At 37.2% G+C, this 15,532-nt stretch overlaps 1 protein-coding gene and 1 long non-coding RNA gene across 5 annotated transcripts in view; one reads left to right on the top strand and one right to left on the bottom strand.

Moving 5' to 3' along the window:
• CCDC148 (coiled-coil domain containing 148) overlaps nucleotides 1-9,640 on the top strand; it is a 280,505-nt gene extending 270,865 nt beyond the window's left edge. For all 4 annotated transcript variants that reach the window (XM_054477298.2, XM_054477300.2, XM_054477299.2 and 1 more), the window contains 3 exons: nucleotides 2,627-2,744; nucleotides 4,975-5,115; nucleotides 9,355-9,640. In XM_054477298.2, coding sequence (XP_054333273.1) covers nucleotides 2,627-2,744; nucleotides 4,975-5,115; nucleotides 9,355-9,501 — 406 coding nt within the window. In that variant the 3' untranslated portion in view covers nucleotides 9,502-9,640. The remainder of the gene's footprint in view (nucleotides 1-2,626; nucleotides 2,745-4,974; nucleotides 5,116-9,354) is intronic.
• Nucleotides 1-15,113, bottom strand: part of LOC129031247 (uncharacterized) — a 70,575-nt gene extending 55,462 nt beyond the window's left edge. The window contains exons 1-3 of the long non-coding RNA XR_008500983.2: nucleotides 14,914-15,113; nucleotides 4,941-5,035; nucleotides 3,510-3,562 (exon numbers count right to left, since the gene is read on the bottom strand). This is a non-coding gene — a long non-coding RNA (uncharacterized LOC129031247). The remainder of the gene's footprint in view (nucleotides 1-3,509; nucleotides 3,563-4,940; nucleotides 5,036-14,913) is intronic.
• Nucleotides 15,114-15,532: the final 419 nt, after the last annotated feature.

Raw genomic sequence — 15,532 nt, 5'->3', positions numbered from 1 at the left:
CTTAAATTCAGAGTACTTCCTCCTATTATAGATACTGCCCTGAAAGCCCCAAGTCTGGCAAAGCTGTCTTTCCCATGGTCTCTGCCCCATCGTCCCATCAGAGCACAAGCTGCCCTGTATCATAATTGCCTGGGTCTTTGTATCTACACTGGATTGCCAGTTCTTCGAGGACAGGAGCTTGTCTCCCATGTTGACGTTGTATCACCAGTGCCTAACACAGCCCTTGATGCATGGCAGTTGCTCAACAAATACCTGGTAAATGAACGAATGAGCCTCAAAGTAAGCGATGAATCAGCCTTCTCTACCACACAAGTACAAATGCCTTTCTCTCATTTGCAATTTCTTCCTCACTAGTCAAGCTCCCCTGACTGTAACAACTATTACTTTTCCACAAAGCAGACAAAAACTTTGTTGCAGACAAAGCAACCTATATATCCCAAAGGAAGAGAAACTTTCCAAAGGTTCTGAGAATTAGCATATGGTAATTGTCAAATCCCAGGGTATTTTTTAATTGAACCTTCACAGTAGTTCACTTAGCTTGTACTCAGTGCTTAAATTGAGTAGAACCTCATTAGGGAGGTTGTGTCATGTCATGCCTTAGTGAAAGTGGAGAGAATGAGAAATAGAGCTTTCCATGACATGGAGGCGTGAGAGAAAGGGAGCATTCTGGTCTGTGGGCTCTTTAATCCATGTGTCTTGACTATATTGACTCCTGATTTTGGTAAGAACACTCATGGCCATCAAAGGAGGTTAGAATTTTCCTTCTAAATCCCATTCTGGGTTTGTATTCCACAAGGATCCACTGTGTGCTTCCCTCCTTTCCTCTCCTATGCCTCTCCTTTCCTCTCCTATGCCTCTCCTTTCATGACAGCCTCATGAGCAACCTGTTTGTAGGGTATTCCTCCCCAGGAGCATATCTTCCTAAGGGAACCCTGTGGCTGCAGCCTCAGCCACCAGTACTTGCCTGAGCTTCTCTGTCACTCATCATTCACTTGTTCTGTTCTTGCCACTCTGAGCTCTTCCCCTCTCATGTCCTCCATGACTAGGTCGAAGCAAGTGAGGGCCACTCTCAGATGCCAACCCTGCACTTGCTATCTCTGCCTGGAATCCTAATCCTCAAGACCCTGCTCAGATACTGCCTCCTCCGTGAAGCTCCTGCTAAGTTTCGCCAGCCCCTCCAACAATGCAGTGATTGGTCATCTCACCTTTCTCCAAATTCTCAGTGGCTCTTATTTATACGTCTCTTAAGATCACATGTCTATGCTTCTATTTCTTTATATCCATAAAATGGAATTAAAAATGGCACCCCAGCATATGATTGTTGTGAGGTCTTAATGAGCTAAAACACATAAAGCACTTAGCACAAGACCTGATGCATGGTGAACACACAGTAAATACCAGAATACAGAATGTAAAAGGTCTAGTGCAGGTGTCTCCACCTTGGAAAATGCAGGTGTGCACACTAAGGGTAAAGGACATTTGTGACTGATGCCGCAGAGAAAGCTAAATCTTTCAATGATGGAAGGCAGAGGTGGAGAGGTAATACTCCCCTGAGAACCCAGGTGCCTACTCTTTTGAAAGGATGAATTCCATCTCTATAATTCAGTAGAAGAATAGCTTGGGCAAGGAGATGGCAAGGGAGGCTGCCCAAAAAAGGCAGCAGAGGAGGGCCAAGGAGCTCAGGGCTTTAAGCTGGTATTTAAGTGGGCCATATTTTAATAGCTGATGATTTTAAGGGAGTTGGAAATAGAATGCTAAGGGAAAGTCATGTTTTTGCTGCCATCTACAGATGTCAAAGTGCAATTTTAAAAGTTGCTTAACACACATATGCACCTACTCAGAAAGTGAGAATGTAGATGACAATATATGTAAAGTTTAACTTCTAGTAAGTAAAATAATTTAGACATATTTTTATAGTATCTTATTTTACTTTTCCTTCTAAAAATTTGTATATTTAATCAGTAATGTAAACTTTCTAACAACCCAAGGTGTGCTAAAACTTCTCATTGGGAGACCACTATAATAGCTCACTTGAAAGTGAGCCAGTCACCTCTCAGGGCAGGTTAGCCAGAGCCATGGCAGCCAGTGGGTAGTTTGAGAGTTAATAAAGTGATTTCAATGAGGAATGAGATGAACCGAATTTTACTCCCACGCTTTCCTGTATTTCTCTGGTTGTTATTAGAATTACTATGAACTCCTGTAATCTCAGCACTTTGGGTGGCTGAGGCAGGCGGATCACGAGGTCAGGAGATTGAGACCATCCTGGGCAACATGGTGAAACCCCGTCTCTACTAAAAATACAAAAATTAGCTGGGCGCGGTGGCGGGTGCCTGTAATCACAGCTACTTGGGAGGCTGAGGCAGGAGAATTGCTTGGACCCAGGAGGCAGAGGTTGCAGTGAGCCAAGATTGTGCCTCTGCACTCAAGCCGAGACTCCATCTCAAAAAAAAAGAATTGCATTTTATATGAGTGTCTTTTATTGGTATGGACATGAGAAATCAATAAAAAAAACAAAATGTGACAGTGCTGTTATCTCTGAGATGTGTTCTGCCCCCATGCTGTTTTCCGTACAGTCTCCAGTATTATTATGATGCTTCCACAACTTCCTTCTGTGTTATTTTTAAAGGGTTAAATATAGACAAGAATTATTGGAAAGGCGTTTGATGGAGAAAAAGGAAGCGGCCCTTCAAGAAGCTCATGAAGACAAAGAGAGAGCACGGCGGCTAGAAGCCCTTAGGAAACAGGTGTTTTTCATTTGGAAATTTTCATGGGTGGTTTTTTAAAAAAAAATGTTTCTAAGTCCTCTTAATAGCATTCTTACTGGGGCTTAGTTCATGACATCTGCTATATAAAATTTAACTTTTCCAAATTGGGATACTGCTGTTCATTCCTGGGAGCAATTAGATTATATTGAACCATTTCCAGTTTCTCAGTGTATTGAAAGAACTTTATCATCACCTTTTAAAAAGCTCTCCCAAGATTTAACTATATCCATATCACCTAGAGTTTATTAGCTGGATAGTATCCATTTACAACAGTGAGGCTCTACATCTAGTCTACGAATTTTACTGTCCTCAAAAAACCTGGTGGAGTTCGAGCAAGATAATCTTCTTTGGCATAGGAGCCTCCCTTTGGAAACATTCCACAGTCAACAAATGTGTTAAAAATTTTTTTTAGAAAATATCTATTTTGTGGAGAAATAAAAGCCTCCCATCACTTTGCCTAGTGAAAGTAAGCAAAAGTAGATGAAAATGGATGGTAGATGGCAAGGGTGAGAATTTAAGAACTTGGGAAATGTGGTAGTTTTACTTGGTAGTTTCTCAGAGTTTTGAACTTGAAGTGGTTGTTTCAACTCAAAATCTCTAAAATCTTCATTGACACCGTTTCCCAGCTAATAGGAAAGGACTACTTGGTTTCCTTCCTGTGTTGCTGGAGGGAACACAGAATCATGGATAAGAACTTGGCCTCTGGTGTCCTTCCAACCTGGTACAAGCTGGTTGTGTACTCACCGGCACTGGAAACAGGTCATTTAACTTAACCTCCATAAGCTTTATTTCTTCATCTGAAAAATGGGAATAATAGGACCTGTCTGATAGATTTGCAATAATGTGAGTTCAAATTTATTATTTACTAAATGTAAAGCCCTCTTCTAAATGCTGTTAGGTATTACTTTAATTTCTACAACAACTTTATGATGTGGGCAATATTAATATCCCCATTTTATAGGAGAGGAAACAGAGGAGACATGGAGGTTAGGTGCTTTCCTCAAAGTCACACAGCTAGTAAATGTAATACTGATTCAAACCAAGGAAGTCTAGCTAAATGAGGTGGTATAGATGTGGTGTAAATGCATACAACTATTATATCATCATCTTCTTTGATAAAAAAAGATTATAAAGATAAATTTAAAGCATAGGAATGTAAGTCCTGGTAATCCTGGATCCTACAAAATTTTAGTTATTCAACCATTAGCAAATATTTATATATCATGGCCTTCTGGGTACAAGACTTAATGTCACTATTAATGAACACATTCTTGTTCAAAACATAACTTTGATAACTACAGTCTATATGATTAGAATTCTTTCCATCTGTGAATGCTTTGAAAGAGGAAATAGCTGTTATCTCTTATCTATAATCAGTATTTAGAACTGTGATGTAAGCTATTTTAGCTAGCAAACCTATAATAATTAAAGCATGTTCAACCCTCAGTTATTTTATTACAGTCTTTAAATGGCATTAAGAATGCCATTTTCTTCATGCTAATTCTTGACTTTCAGAATTAATAGGCGGGTGTTACTAATGGTGCATATCATTTACAAAATTAATGACTTCTTTTCATTAAGATGCAGGTTTGAATTATAAAAGACAAGGGCATTTGGGTTAAAATGACTTGGCAATTTTTCAGTAGAAGGAGGACAATGGTTTATAGCAGTCCCTGGAAATCTAGTTGCCTGGTACAAAGGAAATTCACCCACCTTGCTCACTAATGCCAACACACTTGACCCATGAATTATATGCTCTAGATCCAGTTCAATCAGATTAAACTTCCTAGAAAACTTCATGGGGTTGTTACCATAACCATAAATTGCTAATGGTTAAAAAGTGAATTTTTTTTTACTTTCTGTGACTTTCAAGTTGGTTAAATATGTAAGGTTTTCTATATGAGATTTCCTGTGACTTCATATCAGAAAGATAAATTGTTATCTGAAATTAATTATAATTATTCAATCATTAGCAAATAACTATATGCCAAAGCATTTTAATATTTTGTCTTATATGTATTGTCTTGTTTTGTTTTAACTCCTTTGTGGATCTCTAGGACTGGCCAATTAATATTTCTTCTGCCCTTTCCTCTCAGGCTTTACCTTTAATAAAATTTCTTAACTTTAATGGGCATTAGACATCAATAATATTGCCCAGAAATATTTAGTTTGTACCTTGTTCCAAGTAGCCATGCTTTCTCATTTTTAGGTTGCTGTTGTTGCTCAATTTGATCCTGTTAGAATGATGTCAGATACAATGGCATCGAAAGCTAGGATGGGCATTGAAATTGAAGAGGAATTTATTCTTCAAAAGCCACTCTTCACATTGAATACATACAATGAACAGCAGGTAATTATGGAAATTAGCATGACTGATGAAAAAGCCATGATGATGGTAAGGACTGTAGAAGTGTGTGTTTGGGGTTACAACAGTTTTCAATATTTACATTTGAATATCTTACATATTAACATAATTTTTACTTCTAAATGATAGTACATAATTACTACATAATTCTTAATATTACAAACTAGTTAATAGGCTACCATAGAACAAGAGGTTACCTAAAAATGTTATAAATCTGTCATTGAAGCTTATTTTTTAAATTTAAAAAAATGCTTTATAAAATTTTATTTGAGAGTTCTGTATTAATATTGTGTTTTGTTGTTTAAATGTTTATCTGTTACATTAAGAATTATATTTAAATTCATAATATAAATTATATTTATAAACAACTGATACTGATAACAAAGCAGAGGAAAGCTTTTAGAAATGAAAATGAACAGAAGATAATACATCAGAGCTAATGATAAAATAAAACATTTTTTACGGAAAAAGGTGTTAAGGGCTTATTTAACCATTTCTAGGAACCTAGGGTTCATTTTAATCTGTGCCTGTAACTGAGAAAGGATTTTAAAAGATCTTTTAGATGGATGGATTGAGGGATGCAGGGTAGGAGGGAAAACAGATGAATGGATGGATGGATGGATGGATGGATGGGTGGGTGGATGGATGATATATCAGTCACTGAAATTAAGAGAGAAAGTAGTTGTCAGTTTTACAAATCTAAGGAGAGAAGCTAAATAATTATTTAATTATTTAAAAACCAGGAAACCATCCATTCATCCGCTCATGTCTCTACTTTGTGCGGCATACTTTGCTAGGGACTCTAAAGAGGCATAATTCATGTATTTATTAATTGAACCAATAGTTATGCAACATATATTATATTCTGGCTCTGTGTATGGTTCCTGGGCTACATCAGAGCAAGATAGGCTGATCTTGTCTGGAGGAAGTGAGCAAAAGAGCCTACTGGGGAAGGAAAGTAGCATGTATAGCAACAATGCCACCAGGGTGGGATCAACTCTGTAATGAATGTCTAAGGGTTGCCCTAGGAAGAAGAAGGGAATGAATGGCTAACCCTGACTGGAGAAGTCAGAGAAGGTGTCAGAGAGGAAACTTCTGAGCCCTATCTTAGTCAAAGATTTTTGGAAGCAGTAGCAAAATCCACTCCAGATGATTTACAATAACAACAACAACAACAACAAAAATAGGTTGTGGGGGAGGATACATAGGGAGAAGGATTAATTACAAGGTTTAAGAGGTGTCTCTAGATCCTAGCTGCTGAAGTGGAGAGAATAGCTGAGGCTTGAAAGGATTGAAATCGGAAGCTAAAAAGTCTCAGGCCTCTGGGCTAACCCTTATACTTGGTTGACCTATTTCATCTCTGGGTTTGACCAAGTGGAAGAGGGTGGGGCAAGGCTTTTTCCTAGTGTGTCTTCAGTGTAAGATACATGACAAGGGGTACATGACAGGTGCTGGGAGGGGAGACTGGAAACATGGGTTAGGTTCAGGCAGTGAAAAGCATAGTAGGTCTTGCTACTAAGGCATTTGACCAGCAAGTAGGCCTTGCTACTAAGGCATCTGTATGCAGATGCCAGACTTTGAAGCTTTAAATTATATACAGTCATGTGCCCCATAACAGTGTTTTGGTCAAAGACAGACCACATATATGTTGGTGGTCCCTTAAGATTATAATTGATCTGAAAATTTTCTATTGCCTAGTGGTGTCTTAACATCATAGCACAATGCATTTCCTCTTGCATGTTTAGATTCACAAGTACTTAGCATTGTGTTACAACTTCCTACAGTAATGAACACGGTAACATGCTGTACAGGCTGTAGCCTAGGAGCAGTGGCCTATATCATATAACCTAGGTGTGTAGAAGGCTGTACCATCTCAGTTTATGTAAGTACATGCTATGACATTCACACAACAAAATTGCCTAAGGACACATTTCTCAGAATGTATCCCTGTCATTATGTGACACACAGCTGTGATCAGATTTATGTTTTAGCTATGTGTCCTGAATGGAAAGTTGGTGGGGGTGGGCATGGGTTGGGGTGAGTTCCTTTTAAAATGGCAGAGCCTTCATAGAAGTAGTGGTGGTGGGGCGAGTAATGAATGGCTCTGGCTGAGAAAGGGAGGGGACAAAGAAAATAAGGATGATTCCAAGCTAGACAACAAGTAATATTAAGAGCTGGTGTTTTGGATTCAAATCCACATCCGCTGTTTATTGGCTGGGTGCGCTTGTATAAGCTATTTACGTCTTTATGCCTTGTTTTCCTCATCTGTAAAATAATTATTTACAAAGTCCTTGTGAGCATTAGAGATAATAAATGTCCACTGCCTAAAATATTTCCTGGTACCTAGTAGTAATTCAGTAAATTATAATCATCTGGTGGTGCTGCCATTAACCATATAAGAATACAGAAAGAAAAACAGATTTAGGGAAAGAGAGAATTTGTTTTACTTACACCATGTTTAGGGTAAAACTATCTAGTACATATTTACAAGAAACTGATGGGCTGCCTGTGGGGAAGGGAATTGGGAAGATGGAAGTTCCGGTAGGGGGGAGATCTCCATTTCACTCTCTAGCTATGCAAAAATTGAATAATAAAAAAAAATTTAAGCCTCACAACATGGAGCTGAAGAAAGAGGTGAGTCCTAGATGTAATTTGGGAGTCAATGGCATACAGGCTGCACATGAATCACTGGAGCACATGAGAGTGGACCAGGGAGAAGACATTGAGACAGAAGAGGAAAAATCTGGGTCTTAGGCTCTTATTTGTTGCTTCTCAGACACAAATCTCTGTATTATTCTTGACTTCATACTCATTTTTGCCCCAAGCCCTGTATCTGATCACCTGCCAAGTACTATTGATTCTTGTTTTCATAGTGTTTCTGACAATTATCTCTTCCTTGCTACCAGCCAAGTTCAGATATTTATTACTTTATGTCTAGACAATTGTAGTAAATTCCTAACCACTCTTTCGGCCTCCATTTCTTCTTTCCCTGCCACCTTAATTTATTCTGAACTTACAATCAGACTCATCTTCCTATGCAACTACAATGATTATATTATTTGTATGCAAAAACTAGAAACAAATATACCCTAGTAGCGCCTTAGACTCAGCATGGCCATGCAAGCCTTTTAAGTTTAAGTCCTAGTCTGAGAAGCATCTGTTTCCAGTGTTCCTCAATGGTAACCAGTGCTCTGCTCAAACCACCCTTATCCCAAGTTGACCTGTATCACCTCTGAGTTTGTAGGTGTCTTCCTTTCTCATTAGGTCTCTCTGCCTCCCCAGTCTGCTTTATAGACTATGTTGGACTTTAAAGGTAGTTCAATTGCTCATCTTCACCTGAGACCATTCTCATACCGCCAGCACCAGGAGATGCACCCCCATGTTTTACTACTTTTAGGGCATCTGCCACATGTTGCCATAATCTGTAGTTATCTGTGTACATTTTTATTGCCCCAGTTTGCCTAAGAGCTCCTGGAGGGGCTGCTTTTACTAGCTTATTATCACATCCTCTAGGGGGACTTCAAATCCATGTAAAATGCCTCATTAGGTAAGATCCATATGTGGCCACCTTCTTATCATTTCAAACAGTCTCTGTTGACATTTAATATTCATAGGAGGAGGGGAAGAGGAATAAGATCCAATCAGCTATAAATGAAAACAGAAATTGAACTACTCATATGTCTACTTCCACTTAGAATCAGATTGATAGAGGCATCTTCTACTTCTGTTTGAAATAGAAATCCAGCCTTGGAAGAAAAGTTCTATTGATTTTGTTTTTCAAGTGGTGGCCATGGGTTTAAACTTAATTTACATATTGCCAAATGATGGAGAAATTAAGATGCTTTTTTTGTGGCTTAGATTTATTTTAATCAACGATTATCTGTATTTTATAATTCCAGCCAGCAATAAGTAATAAATCAATAGTAGCACTGAAAGGAAGCTTCTTTTACTTCATCTTTTAATAATTTTAACGCATTATATTTTGACTAATCTAGTACACTATATTCTATACACCCTACGTTGGAAACCGCTGATGTACTGAAAAGTGATAATGTCAAAAAGGTGTAGATGTTTCCAAAATATAGTCACTGTATTCACAGAGTTTACTGTCACCTAGTCATCTGTCCAGTAAAAACAAATTAGTTTGGGAAAACATGGAACTAAATGTTAAAAGTTATTTTAGTCCAATGAATTTCTATTTAAATTGTATTTTTGTTTCTACAGATAATTTCTGACCCTAGACTTCGCTTCGAGTTAGCTCTTCGAGAAGCTGGACTTCATAGAACACTTTATGCTAAAGAGATATTACCAAAAATTAGTCCTCAAAAACCTCCAAGAAAGGACATGGAGTCTACTGTATTTAAAATATAGAGCTCATCCTCAAATTCTATATGTAAAGAGCATTTTTCTTTGAAAACATTTATATGGATAATAATAATTACTACTTTCTAAAATGTTTGAAATATCAGACATAGAAATCATAGCATCTATTAAAACAGCTTTGCCTTTCTTTTGTGATTCTTAGAATTTTATGCACTATATTTCCTTTATCTTTAAGTTATATTTAATAGTACTAAATTCCCCCAAATTATGGAACTTAATTATGGCACATATAGTACTTATACTATAATTTAGTAAACTGCATGTTGGAGGTTGTGTTATCCTATAAAAAGAGCTCAAAATAACTGTGAGAATTATAAATTATGTAGCTGCTACCTGCTAATGTTCATTTCTGCTTGTTATTTCAGAATTTGACTTTTTAATTATGGAAGCTTCATTATCATTAATACTTCTATTATTTCTTGATTATTATAAGAGGAGACTCAACCTTTCTCTAAATTTAGAAACCAATTTGGTACACCATGTTTACTGCAAACCAATCATCCAAACAATTTCATTTTGCAAATTAGCCCTTAAGAATAAATTAGAAATTAGAAATAGCATTTCAAGCATGGGAATATCTGTTTTGGTTTGGAAAAATATATATTTGTGTGATTGTTTAGAAGAAATATTTAAAATTTCATAATATTTGGAATGCTGTCAAAAGTTCCAAATTATCTCTTAAATATTTAGATTATTTTATAGAAAAGGAGCATTTAAAATAAAACTCAAACATAAATATTTGACTATTTCTAAAAAATGATTTTTCAAGCAGAATAACAAGTTAGTGCTGTTGAAAGTTGCCATTGTTACCATTAAGATTACCCCACTCCTTTTTCTCTCTATTGCAGCTCCCTGACATTTCCCACCTACCTCCCAGGGGTTGCAGCCTCTGTGCAATTACTGGAATAACATTAAAAAAAAAAAAGCCCAGTCCAACTAGTGGAATCTTTGACTTTATTATTGTCCCCAACATCATGGAAATAAAAAATACAAGTACAGCCCCGTTAGAATAAATCTTCACAAAAGATTCTATGGGCAATATCCTTATCTGCACTCAAAAATTCATTCTAACACCCTTTTTGTTGCCTCATCATAACATTTCATACAAAGAGAGGAAGGAGTGTTTAACAAGAGCTAGGGAGTAGTGAGCATTGGTGTTTATCCTTACAGTATCTCCCAGGGTTACAGTGTTCCTTTATGGGTCCTCAGTTTGCTTGATGTGACGCCTCAGACATAGACCCAAGAAAGCCCTGCCATGTCAGAGCATACCCTCTCTAAACAGCATGACGCTGATATTCCTCAGAGTCCACAGATCCTTTCCAACATCAACATCCACGCTGATGTCCAGAGGATCACACTCAAATTCCAGCTGAATAGCATCCCCTTTATGTTTTCCCAACAGTCAGACTAGTAGCTGGTGATAGTACTGTGAGGGGTAGCACCACCATTTTGAGAACAATCAACTGACATTTGGTGGTTCCTTGTAGACTCTGGGTATTAGACCTTTGTCAGATGGATAGAATGCAAAAAATTTCTCCCATTCTGTAGGTTCTCTATTCACTCTGATGATAATTTCTTTTACTGTACAGAAGCTCTTTAGTTTAATTAGATCCCATTTGTCAATTTTTGATTTTGCTGCAATTGCTTGTGGCATTTTCATCATGAAATCTTTGCCTGTGCCTTTATCCTGAATGGTATTGCCTAGATTTTCTTCTAGAGTTTTTATGGTTTGGGGTTTTACATTTACATCTTTAATCCATCTTGAGTTCATTTTTGTATAAGATGTAAGGAAGGAGTCCACTTTCAATTTTCTGCATATGGCTAGCCAGTTCTCCAAGGACTATTTATTGAATAAGGAATCCTTTCCCCATTTTTTTTTTCAGGTTTGTCAAAGATCAGATCTAACCAGCATTTTTTAAAACGAAACAAAATTGAATAAAGAAATCGGAAATCCAAATGGCTAATGAACATATTAGAAAAGATAGAAGTACCAATTAAAGCCCCCAATGAATTACCAATATATACCCAACAGATGGGCAACAATGTCAAGAAATCTAACAATATCAAGTAGTGATAATATAGAACGATGGGAAACACCTACTGGTAGTGGGAGTGTAAATTGGAAGCATTTGAACTTATCTGATAAGGTTGAAAGCATTCATACTCTTTGATCCAGCAATTCTACTGCTAGATAGATGCTCTTGAGAAGCTCCTGCATGTGCGTAGGAGGACATAAACTAGGATTCCCATTTCAAACTAGGATTGTTATGAAAACAAGCAGAATGTTCATCAACAGTAAATAAATATAAAAAATGTGGTATATTCAAATATGAATTGCACCCAGCAATGAAAATGAATAAAAATAGCATCATGGACATAATATTTAGTGAAAGGAGCCAGAAACAAGAGCATGCATACTGTGTAGTATTTTATTTATCTAAGGTACAAAAGCAGGGCAAACTAACCTATATTATTTAGGGATGTATGCATAAGTGGCAAAATAATAGAGAAAAATAGAATGATTAAAATTAAAATCAAGGTTATGATTACCTCTCAGAGATGCAGAGACAGTTGGGAGTAGGGGCTTCCAAGTTACTGAAAACGTTTTATTGCTTAACCAGGGTAGTGATTATAGGATCTGTCTAATTATTCTTTAATGTTTACGTAAGTGTTTTATTTATATACTATAATAGGTCAGTGCTATGAATCCCCAATAAAATGAAAAACAATTTAGAAAATTATGAAAACAATCTTTTAGCATATAAGTGTATTGGAAATAATCTTGTTAGCCAGTTTCTGATTTAATATCCTTAATTTACATGTATTTCTGAGACAGGAAGGCCAGTCCCTACTCGGGAGTCATATTTACCCTGACATGGGATAGGATCCCCTTTATTTTCCTCCTCCCCAACCCTTGTGCTCTGCTTCAAAAGGTTGTGGCTCTTGCCAGTCTAGTTTGCCTAGCAGGCTTGAAAAAGAGAGAAAAGAGAACATACCTAATAGGAGTAAGCACTGGGCCATGAAAGTTTATTTCAATTATCTGTGTTTCTGTATAGTGGGTCATAAGAAAAATATATTTATTAGTGGGTAATGGTCCAAAAAAATTTAAAAACCACTACCCTCAATCCCATGGTTAATAAATGGGATATCCTGATACAGCTCCACATCTTTGAAGACGATGGGCTTGTTTCAAACTGAAAGGAAAGAATGTGATCCATCTGGTAGAAATTCCCTTACCTCCCTACCACCAAATCTGCAAATACACCCGAATGGGCATTTACATTTTGCATCCTCTAGCAGAGGGAGAAACCCTCCCTCTATCAGAGATCAATGTTTCCATGTGTGTTTTGGGTTTCATCCCATCTCAACTCTGCAAGAATTTTTCTTTTTTGTTTATTCTTTTTCTCTTCCATATCTTCAAGCTCTCTCTCAGCACACAAATATGCTAGAATAAACTCCACTTTAAAAAGAAATCTCCATTAACCCCATATTGTCCCCTAGCTACCAGGCTGTGTCTCTGCTCCTCTTCTCAAGCAAACATTTTTAAAGAGTTGCCAATAGCCATTAAATGTCTCTTTTCATCTTCCAGTTACTGTCACTCATTTGATTTAGCTTTGCCCTCAACTCCTCTGACACTGCTTTTAGCAAGGTCACCAATGAACTGTGTGTTGGCGAATCTGATGACCACTTCTCAATTTTCATCTTACTGACTTCATGACAACATTTGATTCAGTTGACAACTACCCCATCCAGAGCATGCTTTTCTCTTGGCCTCTATGATACCAGCCTGCTTCACCTCTTGCTTCTCTGGTCATTCCTCAGTTCCTTTTCTGACTCCTCCATCTCTATCCATCTCCAGATGTTGAAGGGCTCCAGGATTAGACCCTTTAACTCTTATCTTTTTAATTGTATTATCCAAGGGAACATCCTTCAATGCTGTACTTCAGTTTTAGCTTTAAATTATGTCTTTTGAGTGTTTTTTAATCTACAGGCTTTCCCCCTCCATCCATTTTCCCTGTTTGCATTTTATTTATTGAAGAAACAAAGAAATTTATATGCAGAATTCCCTATGCTGGATTTTGTTGACTTTATCTTTTTGGTGTACTAATAGTTTAATGTATTCCTCTCTCCTTTGTTCTTTGTGTTTGCCATAAATTGGTAGTTGACCCAGAGGCTTTATCAGACATAAGACTCAGGTCGTTCTCTTTTTTTCTTTTTTCCAAGGCTACTTTATTGTGGTGGTGTGTTCCCCCAGCAGGATATGCATGTTGCCTGATGGAACTTCTTTTTGCAATTTTTGCTGCCACTGATTCTCAATGCCTTAGTCCATTAATTAATTACAGATTGCATGGTAGAGATATATTCAAATTCAATCACTCCTTTGTTACCTAGAAAAATTACATAAAAAATTTTCCTCTTCTGGTGTTTATTTGATAGTATGAGAGGAGTAGGCTAAGTAAGTGTTTGAGGTTTTTTTTTTAACCTAACAGTTTTACAAATAATGAATTTATTCTTTGACATCCTGCAAAGGTGATCAATTTTGTTGTATCTTTATGAAGTTATGAATTTAAATGTATTTGATCATTTAATCTATTAAAGTGTTATCCTTATTGATGCTCCATTTATTCCCCCTTTGCCCAGTGGAAACCTTTTCAGTTTGGCTTATGAATTCTATTAAGATAGCTAATAGACTTGGTAACTTCCTTGCTATTCCAGTTATCTATTGCTATGCAGTAAAACTTAGTGGTTCAAACTTCATTTTTTAAAATTATTTCTCATGTTTCTATGAGTCGACTGGACTCTACTGGGTAGTTCTCACTTGAGGACTATATTAATTTCCTATCACTGCTGTAACAAATTACCACAAATTTAGTGGTTTAAACAATGTAAATCTATCTTATAGTTTTGGGAGGTCAGAAATCAGAATTGAATCTCATTGGGCTAAAATCACAGCGTTGACAGGGCTGTATTCCTTTCTGAGGGCTCTAGGAGATTGGTTTCTGTGCCTTCTCCAGCTTCTAGAAGCTGCCTATAGTCCTTAGCTCATGCTGTCTTTCTTTTATCTTCAAAGCTAGCAATGGCAGGCCTAATCCTTCTGACATCCCAGCACTCCACACTCCTCTTTTGCCTCCCTCTTCCACTGTTCAGAACTCTTGTGATCACATTAAGCCCACTCTGATAATTCAGAATAATCTCCCTATTTTAAGGTCAGGTGATTAGCGATCAGAATACCCTTTGCCATGTAACATAACATTCACAGATTATGGAGATAAGGAAATTGACATCTTTGGGAGACATTTTCTGCCTACCACGGGGTATATTATAAATTTGTAGTCAATTGCTGGTTGAGGATGTAGTCATCCAAAAGCTCAACTTGGCTGAACGACCAAGAGGACTCACCTGACTGGCAGTTGATGCTGGTTGTTGGCTGGGAGCTCATTTGAGGTTGTCAATGGGATGGACCACCTACACATGACTTCTCAAGATGGCTTGGCTTTTCATAGAATGGTAGCTGGGTTCCAAGATAGAATTTTCCAAGAGAAAACATTCTAAGAGGTATAAAATGCAAGCTTCTAGACCAATTGAAACCTACTGCTGGAACTGGGATAGGGTCTCTTCCTTCATACTCTTTTCATCGAAGCAGTCATAGAACTCTCCCAGATTAAAAAGGGTTGAGAAAAAGGTCCACTTATTGATGGCAAGGTCACATTGGAAAAAAGTATGTGAAATAGGAAATATTTTTGCAGCCACTTTTTGAAATCTGTCATGTTTGTTATCGGGCATAACAAGATGTTTTAAGCTCATTTTGAATATTTCTTGCTCTGACCTGGAACTAACCTTTTCTCTGAGAAGCCTCGGTTCTTTTTATTGGAAAATGGTATTTCAAAGCCAAAATTTGGAGACAAAGAATACACATTGCTACTAGGTTGGTCTTCTATTCTAGACCTTTTCAATGAGCATGGTTAGAAAATACACACACACACACACTCCCATACATATACATATACATATACATATA

Source organism: Pongo pygmaeus, chromosome 11 (assembly GCF_028885625.2).
Source record: "Pongo pygmaeus isolate AG05252 chromosome 11, NHGRI_mPonPyg2-v2.0_pri, whole genome shotgun sequence".
NCBI classification, from domain to species: domain Eukaryota; kingdom Metazoa; phylum Chordata; class Mammalia; order Primates; family Hominidae; genus Pongo; species Pongo pygmaeus.
Note: the sequence above shows the minus strand (reverse complement) of the source record. Positions and strands in the feature narration are given on the sequence as shown.